This window comes from Papaver somniferum, chromosome 11, assembly GCF_003573695.1.
Source record: "Papaver somniferum cultivar HN1 chromosome 11, ASM357369v1, whole genome shotgun sequence".
NCBI lineage: Eukaryota > Viridiplantae > Streptophyta > Magnoliopsida > Ranunculales > Papaveraceae > Papaver > Papaver somniferum.
In genome coordinates, this window is record NC_039368.1 from 56,173,105 (window position 1) to 56,182,497 (window position 9,393).

The 9,393-nt window shown below is 37.3% G+C and overlaps 1 protein-coding gene across 2 annotated transcripts; it reads right to left on the minus strand.

Annotated features, from left to right (window-relative positions):
* Positions 1 to 268: 268 nt before the first annotated feature.
* On the minus strand, positions 269 to 2,923 carry LOC113321238 (L-aminoadipate-semialdehyde dehydrogenase-phosphopantetheinyl transferase-like). Of its 2 annotated transcripts, none has more exons than XM_026569131.1 (5): positions 2,644 to 2,923; positions 2,370 to 2,502; positions 2,042 to 2,286; positions 1,665 to 1,836; positions 269 to 824 (listed from the first exon to the last, which is right to left on the minus strand). In XM_026569131.1, exons 1-5 carry the CDS (start codon positions 2,757 to 2,759, stop codon positions 642 to 644), a joined length of 849 nt encoding a protein of 282 aa, XP_026424916.1. In that variant the 5' UTR covers positions 2,760 to 2,923; the 3' UTR covers positions 269 to 641. The 2 variants fall into 2 exon arrangements, with proteins under 2 accessions (XP_026424916.1, XP_026424917.1); XM_026569132.1 differs by having other exon boundaries at positions 269 to 809; positions 2,644 to 2,920.
* Positions 2,924 to 9,393: the final 6,470 nt, after the last annotated feature.

Here is a 9,393-nt window from a genome sequence, read left to right on the forward strand (position 1 = left end):
AAGCTGTGGATCGTGCCAAAAACATACCTAATGAAGTTATAGCATGTGGACAGACAGGGAAAATGTTTATGCACAACCCTCACGGATGATCCTAGTATTTTGTTCAGCCTTCAACATATATAGAGGCAGTTGATTTTCAGATGTTGCATATTTATTTCCACGAAGGGATTGCTGTACTGGCCCTATTCCCTGGTACAGCTTATCATGCCTTTAAATTAAGTTGCGGAAGAGACCTTTACTTGCTGGATTGTATCTTCTGGTTTTCTGATTTTAGTAACATTCTTCTTTTTATAATCCTTCTAAAGTCGAAACAAGAGACGAAAAAATACAAGCAGAACTGAGCCAGACATACCAATATAGGAGGATAAACCTGAACACTACGACACTGCGCTTTTCATTTCTCTTAATAAAAAGGCTCACACTTTTTTTCATCAAACCATTCGTCTATGATGAACCAACTTACTTCACAACTTGAACAACAGTCTATGATGAACTGCTCCAACTTACTTCACATCTTGAACAACAAAGAGTATCCCGAAGAAGGATTTGAGAAGTGTTGTACATTAGGGATGTGGTGAGCTCGGGTTGAACATATATACAGTTTCAGTGATACATTTCTTCCTATTTACAGTAGATATACCTTAACTTACTCTGAAGGAGACAGGTAAGAGTTCCTCTACACTGAGCAGCACGAAGCTTGGGTGCGGCATACTCGAAGGATTCTCTTGTTCTCCTAACAACTCAGTTAACTGTAGTGTCTTCGTGTTATTCTTGATATCACTCTTTGGATGGCCCTTAGCAACACATACCTGTAATTTCCAAGACTGCGGCATAAAATTTTATGAATGCAAATCAAGTGCAAACCAAAAGTATAGAGTTCTAAGAAATAAGGTATGAGCAAAAAAGTGATGATGTCAGAAAATTTGGCATCGGCGACTTCATCAAGGGTTTTAGTAAAAATGAAACAGAAATTTCAGAGTCCAGTTGAACAGTACAAATCAGCCAGAAACAGTTCTGATGCCTCAGAGATAAAAGATCCAAATAGACTGCTCAAGCCTTCAACCTTTGATTTACTTAGATAGTTGATAACTTACTTATGTTCCATAATTTATACAGCTCTTCTCTAAGCAGGGTCGATTATGCAATGGCCTACAGTGAATGTTACACTTAGTTCCAAAGTTTTGATCCTACTTGATTAGAGTGCGAGTGCTGCAATACACTTTTTGGTAGATCCTCGTGGAAATGATCTGAGGGGTGATCCCCCGTGAGGGATTCACAAGTACACAAATCACCAAGTCTGGAAATCAATCAGAATTTTACAACTGGTCCAAATTAAACGACTTAGCTGATTTAGAGGCAGTAACTATTTATAAGACTAGTCCCACGCACAGGATGGATGGACCTTGATTGGGTACACTAGAGGGATGAGAAGAAAAACTTATGGGTCGCAGTGCCCCAATTTAAGCCAAGAAACAAGCTATTCTGGTGGGGGAGTGAACATAGCAAATACTTCATTAATTCTTGAAAAAAATATTATTCGTTTTTTTATCAAAAGCAAAAGCACACAAGAGGCGGAATACCAGAAAGACAAAGTATCAAATCATAAAATGATATATTCAGACTTTGAAAGAAAAAGAACATCAAATCAGAATAGATGGACTTACCCAATGACTCTTTGGCAGCTCAGAAATTAAAAATGTCCATTCTCTTGATATTTCGCCATCAATCTTGACAAATATGTTTGTCCAATTTGTATGATGAAACTCCAACCTATCTAACTTAAACCCTAGTCCATCCCCCGTAGCTTTGACAAAGGCCTCCTTAACACACCAGTATCTAGACAAAAGGATAAATCAATATGGATCATAACCCCATAGTTAACTAGCAGCACTTATAAAGTATATCTGTAGCTACAGAGTTCAAAGGGACACAGCTTAAAAGAAAACCAATTGCTGCAGACAATTAAGACTTAAGAGAGAACAAACATATTGTAACCAATTCACCTTGTACATCCCTACAAAAAATCCTTATGGAAGTTTACCTGTAAAACTCCTCCAATATTTCACTGCAAGTGCCAGCGTTGACGATATTATCCCATTCAAAAGTTGTAAGATATGATGAAAAGTTCTTGATGAATTTGAGAGCCGTTTCTCGCTTGGGGATAACAAGTGAAACCATATCTATTCCAACATTAGATTGAGGCTCAGACGCTATAGCTACGTAGTCCCCATGATGTGACACGTTGAAATTGAAATTAGGAAATTCCATGTTTTCCCCATCAGTTTCCTGCAAACCAATAATCCTAATGAAAATTGTCCTACGATTCAAAAACGTGGATCCATAACAACATAGGAAGTATGATTTCATACCAAATAAGGTTTGCCTTCAATCGTGCGCTTTATTCTTATCTCATCAAACGGGACTTTAAATACTTCGTGTACAAGAGCATATTGAAGCAACCTACTGACAATTGCTCGTTTTCTATCTTCGAATTTAACATACCTAGAACCAAAATCGAGTTTTCAATTAGCAGGTTACTGAATCATAACTAAAAAACGGGCAATTTTCACGTAGGTTGCTCTAATATGCTCAATATCAATTGAATCAAACTTTTAAATATATGCAACAAGTTAATAATAATACCTTGTTATGGAGGAGTGTTCATGTAAAGGAAGGATTGAGAGAATGAAAGAAAATTCATATTGGGTTGGATTCCATTGAGATATATTTACTACCCATCTCTTAATTCCCCTTTCCATTTGGAAGGATAGAGAAACAGTTCTCTGCCTCCAGATCTATGAATCCAAAAACCCTCTAAAGTTTGAGAAACCAAGTTCACGGAAATGTTAACAACGTTTCGACGTAAGATGCGTTTTAGCAGTCCTGTTTTTAGAACCGGGTGAACGCCTGATCTGCCGCTTGGTGAACTAGGTGCGGGCAGATATATAAAATCCGTAATTTTTGTGGATTAAACGTGGATGCTACATCCAAAATCTGTTAGTTGCATTGCACACTGTAAAGAGTTGATACAAGTAGATGGCAGTAGCAATGAGTATATTAAGCTTCTCTATAATATTTTATGATTTTTAATGACATTCTTCTCTTTTATAATCCTTCTAAGGTGGAAACAAGAGACAGAAAAAATACAAGCAGAACTGAGCCAGATGTACCAATGTAGAAGGATAAGCATCAACTTAATATTTAAAAGTGTACTGATTTCAAAGTTGAACATTACGACACTGCGGTTTTCATTTCTCTTAATAAGAAGGCTTGCACTTTTTTTTCATCAAATCGTTCGTCTATGGTCGATGAACTGCTCCAACTTCACAACTTGAACAGCAGTCTATGATGAACTGCTTCACACCTTGAACAACAAAGAGTGTGCCAAAGAAGGATTTGAGAAGTGTTGTATGCATTAGGGATTTGGTGAGCTCCGGTTTAAGATATGTGCGGTTTCATTGATACCTTAACGGCAGATATACCTTCACTTACTCTGAAGGACAGGTAGGAGTTCCTCTACACTGAGCAGCACGAAGCTACTCGAAGGGTTCTCTTGTTCTCCTAACAACTCAGTTAACTGTGGTGTCTTCATGTTATTCTTGTTATCACTCTTTGGATGGCCCTTTGCAACGCATACCTGTAATTTCCAAAACTGCAGCTTAAAATTTTATGAAACTGTTAAAGTCTGCGGGCATCCAACTCAAAACCAGTTGGCGATGAGTGGAGCGGCCATTCCATATAATATTTTAAGTTCATTATGCGGAAACTAGTGATGCCTAACACGTGGACCTACGCACGTGTGGGTCATGGGTGTGCATGTGACATTCGGTCACGGTCCACCCCACGGACAGGTCATACGAATGACCAGTCATTCGGTCACGGGTGTACATGTGCCCACTCAGGTCACGACTGTCAAAATCGGGCCTACACCTCGCGTACGGACCTAGCTCTGATACCATGTTAAAATCTGCGGGGATCCAACTCACAATCAATTGGCGATGAGTGGAACGGCCCTTTTATATTATATTTTAAGTTCATTAGACGAAAACTAGTGACGTAGGACTATTGCCCTTTCACACAAACCAAAAGTATAGAGTTCTAAGAGATGACTGCTCCATTTCTTTAACTGGGATAGCTTGTTCCCAAGGCAGCCACCGTGATTTTTTTTTTTCTTTTTCTGTAGTCCTACTTTACTTCTGCTGCCTTCGTGGCTGTTCTAGAATCTTTGATTTTGGAACTTGTCTTGTATACTATGTAAATTAGTCTCTACTTTACTTGGGAAGATGCTACTGATTCCATTAGTCGCTTCCCTGCCTTTGCAGCTTGAGGACAAGCTTTACTTGAAGATGGGTCGGATGTTTGGATACTGATCCCAAATCAGAGTTTTGATTTGTTAATGTTTAGTACTCCAAATCGGATTTGGAGTATTTGTTTTGGAAAATATATTTGTTATGCTTTCTTTCAGTATTTCTTTAGGATGAGTTTTTATTATAGCCTATATATACTGGCTATGCTGTTATCAGCGTTTTATTCATTCAATACGATTGAGCTTTGCTTATTTGAGGTGGTTGATCCCAATCAAAGAATCTGTGTAATCTATTGCTGGTATTAGGATCCGTTCGTTAGTGCAGGATCCTATCTGTTTATATCCATATACTAAAAGTAGAAAAGAAAACTGAAACTACAAAAGAGAGCAACATGTCCGCCATATTCAATGGACTTGAGGTTTCTTCTTTAACAAACTTCAGAGAAAGATATAATGATGATACGAGTCACTACCAGCATGGCATTCCTGGAATACCTACTGATGGAAAGGTTGTTCTACCAAAAAATTCGAAGTTGAAATCTAATGTCTACCTTGTTGGAACTAATCATACTTCTAAAGAGAGTGCTGATACTGTCAAGAAGGTATAATTTCGTTAAATTTTTTCTTTCTTTGCCATAACCTTGATTTTTCTAGGGTTTGTTTTGTATTCTTATGCTGTGGTGCAGGATAAGAATATATGCAGTGTAGGATAAAGATAAGCCTCAACATGAATATTTGCTACGACTCACTAAATCAAGTTTTTAGTGAATACATACATATGCAGTTTGTTGTCCTGTACTTACTGATGCGTGTGCTTTTTGCTATGCTGGTTTCTTTTCTCTTCCCTAAAAACTACGTATGTTTGTTACTTATTATGGTGGTTCTTTCTCGATCCCTTGTGATTGTGAATATGGTTATTAACTTATCATTGTTCGAGTTCCCCGTGTAAATTGCTAATTGAAATTTTGTTTTGCAATGTAGGTGATCAACTATGTCAGGCCTAATGCAGTGGCGGTAAGTAACACTCCCAATAACTATTCTCTTATGAGATTCTTTTAATTCTTTATAACCGGGATGTACTAGTGTTTTACATGCGTAATTGATAGCCATTTTGAATAGTTATGATTGCCAGCTCAAATTGAATGATATTTTCATAGCATGATACTATATCTTTTACTTTGAGATTCAAAACCACTGGAAATATGTACATCTACAAATTACACTAAAGCTATGTTGCCAGAACCATCTTATTATTCATAGCTGGACAATATAGATTCACTGTTGTTCCTTGAGTATACAAAATCTGGGGGACACTACGTGTTTTAGATCCTTCTTCTTGTTACGTAGGGTTATGTTCATCCATTTGAAGTTCCCAGAGTGTCCTCCATCATGATAGTCTGAAGGATAGAGTCACCTGCAATGTATTAATATTGGTGCTCTTCATCTTATCTTCTTGATTGATACTGTCTAGTTGTATTAAAAAAAAATGATTGAGCTTCTAGCCTTCTACAACATCCTCTTAATTTTCAAGAAACTTAGTTGCACATTTATGGTTACATCGTCTTATCCTTTTTTTCTCAATATTTTTCCAATTAAAAGAAGTAGAATGACAATGCCTGTTTGCAGATTGAGGTGTGCGAGCAACGTCGTGCCAGTTTAATGAAAAGGAAGGATGTTAACTTGTTTGAGAAGTTTTGCGATTGCATAGACGCTCCTTGGAAGTTACCCATGAAGATTGGTATCTTTGCTCTAGCTCGTTGGGAATTCCAGTTACAAGCTGCTGGTATAGTTTATGGCCTGGAGATGAAGGTAATTATTGAATAAACTATGAAATGCTGAAATGCTCATCAACTTGTTTATAGCTTAATTTTTTGTTACTTGTGGACGGTACACACATGCACAACCTTAGAGATTTGTTTTTCAGGTTGCAATGGAAGAAGCTTCTAGAATCAGAGCAAGATGTTTCTGTTGAGATTATTAGTCCCACATTTTCTGGGTTTCTAAGATCCTGCGGGCCTCTCCACTCATTGCCAATTGATTTTGAGTTGGATGCCCGTATTCTAACATGGTATCAGAGCAGGCTATTTGTATCGAGTCAAATGACCGCACCTTTACTCTGCGTTACCCGATTTATTGTTCCACGTGTTAGACCCAACGAGGCTACACATGAGGGGGCGTGTTGAGATTATTAGTCCCACATTTTCTGGGTTTCTAAGATCCTGCGGGCCTCTCCACTCATTGCCAATTGATTTTGAGTTGGATGCCCGTATTCTAACAGTTTCCCCATTGATGAAGATATTGATGTAAGTTATCTTCAATTTTCTTTGCTTTCAGTTTGTTGGGTAATCTTTTTCTAAAACAGGAACAATAATTTCTTAGTAATTTTTTTCTAAAACAGGAATAATAATTTCTTTATTTACTTGGTAGGTCACCTTAGAAAAGACATCAAAAAATTTCTCTTGGGTTCTGCTATGGAAACAATTGTCTGCTGACGTCTCTAAAGACTACACTAGAGCATCTTACCGGGAATTTGCTGACGAGAAAAAAATTGCTGACGAGAAAAAAAACTATCCGAAATTTGTAAGATTCTATCTTCCCACTCTAGTCTACACCGATAGAAATGAAACATAAAGGGCATTTGGTTTAACAAGAAGAAATATGAATATTTACCTCATGTGCAATTCTTTTTGTGATTATATCAATACATCGTCATATCCTTTTGATTTTGTGTTCTTTTTTTTTATCTCTTGAGATAATAGAAAACTAAATATTCAAATCCTAATCAAATTTCACAGGTCAAGGTGGTTGATGATGATAGAGAAAAGTTTATGTTTGAGAAAATTCGAACTATTAGAAAAAACGTTGTGGCGGTGGTTGGGATGGGTCACATGGATGGAATCGAATTATTGTGGAAACATGCAGAGGAGGATATGCTTCTAAAAAGGAGAAATGCAGAGGAGGGTGATAATAAGCAACCTCTCTCATCAAAAAAGAAAAAAACAATAAGCAACGTCGTCATCAGAAAAAAAAAAAAAAAAAAAAAGTGGTAGCCATGGTAACCTCATTCCCGTCCTCGTTGATCTATTAATTTATTCTTTCATTATTTTGCTGCATGCATACACTTACTTGTCTCATGTCTTTTAGTTTCATGGCATCCTTTCTTTGTCTTACTAAGTTTGGAACGACTTCAAATAATGTTGTGCCGCAAATTTTGAAACAATTGTAGGTTACAAGCAATCCTGAACAAGCTGAAGCAAAAGCTCCGCTGGAGGCTTCAATATGGGCAAGGCGAAAAGGATATCGGAATGTGCATCTGGAGGGTGACTGTTTGAACGTTATTAATGCTTTAAATGGTAGATTAGATTCAATAAAATGGACCATAAGAAAGTTGATCACCGATCGTTGTAGTGTTTTTTTGATAGTTGGAAATGCACACATGTGCTTAGAGATGTTAACCATGTTGCTCATAAGATTGCAAAACATGGAATAGACATAATGTTTGAGGAAGCTCATAAGATTGCAAAACATGGAATAGACATAATGTTTGAGGAAGAATGGTCGAACTCCCTCCCTGCTTGGATATTGCGATGTATCCAAAGGGATGAATCTGTATAGTTCTTCTTTATTAATTAATTTTATATCTTTCGTATTAAAAAAAAAAAAAAAAAAAAAGCAACCCTGTATATCTACATATATGCTTTATGATTGATACTGCACAAAATTCTATCACTAATAGGATACGCCGTCATGGTAGAGCTAAGTGATTCAACAAGTTGAGTTTAGTTCATATATCTAACACCCAAACAACCAAGTCCCTGCCTTGTGGGAATGCTTGACCTTTTTTGCATTTGTCAGGGAAAGAACCCAAGCCATAATTGTTACAACTGGTTGCGCTCCATCTTACCATTTGTATATTTTGTTATGGATGGTTATTGCTACCTGAGTTTCTTAGTTTGGCTTGATTTTCTGATGACAGGTTAATACAGGCTAGAGTGGTTAGTGTGAAGACTAACTTTTTGGGAGAATCTGGAACTTACATGTAAGTTCGCCTGCATTCCTTTATTGTATTTCCTTCCGGTTTGCAAAATTCAAATGCTTTGAAGAATAATTACATGTAACTTGTGATCTGTGTCTGTGGGTGGTGATCGCCTGATTAAGCATCTTTCTCTATCTATTGGCATGCTTGGAATGCTGTCTTGAACACTGAGGGAGAAAATGCCTAGGAGTGGGTGTCTGCAAACTGGAAATTTCATGTTTCAAGCACCAGCTTCACAAACAAATGTGTAAGCAAGTAGGGGGGAACATGTGTTTACCAGAAGTCTAGACCATTTATCTCCCTTATAACCGTTCCACTATACCCATGTAATGCAGGAACACCTATATCCAGAAAATGGAAATAAAAATGTAAAACCTGCAAGTGAAATAATTCAGTAATATGCTCAAAATATTCTCCTCACATGAGATGTCTCCAATGCTAACAATGTTACCTAACAAGATGGGTTTACTTTAGGGGGTTTCAAACCGCAAGGCAACTGATTTGAAGCACAATTTATAGTAGTAATCTCGCTGCTGCTACTGATGAACCATTTAGCTGCTGTCTCGGAACACTTACAAAGTTAGACCACAGTTCCATGGTTGTTGGTTCTTGGAACGGTTTAGTTTGTCGTGCCAGTTTCGCTAAATCATTGAAACATATTTGTTATACTAGAGAGCAAATTCAACTTCTGGATCTAGAAGTAGCATGGGAAGACTACTTCGAAGATGCACAAAATTTGAATTGAAACCACTCAACATTCGCAATCCTACTAATGACATACTGAATCTTGCACTACGCCAGAATGGACAATTTTTGACAGGGAGGCTCGTAGGAATTTAACAGCAAAACCATGTCATTTCATTTTTATAGGCGTTTGCTATCAACTGTCCCACTACTGTTCCAGATTCTCCTCACTTGGGATGTCTCCAATGCTCGTAAAGTAATACTCTATGTTCAATTCTCCTTGTCAGTAATATGCTCAAATTATTCTTACAACCTTGCACTGGAATTGTTCCCAAAGGCAAAAATTCCAAAAAAATAAAAAAATATG

What these genes read in the sequence shown, in the direction of transcription:
- LOC113321238 (XM_026569131.1), bottom strand. Translation starts at nt 2,759, where the DNA reads ATGGAAAGGGGAATTAAGAGATGGGTAGTAAATATATCTCAATGGAAT. An exon ending in GAACACTCCTCCATAACAAG is followed by an intron (nt 2,503 to 2,643) that starts GTATTATTATTA and finishes TTTTGGTTCTAG; the next exon opens with GTATGTTAAATTCGAAGATA. An exon ending in AGCTGCCAAAGAGTCATTGG is followed by an intron (nt 825 to 1,664) that starts GTAAGTCCATCT and finishes TTTATGCCGCAG; the next exon opens with TCTTGGAAATTACAGGTATG.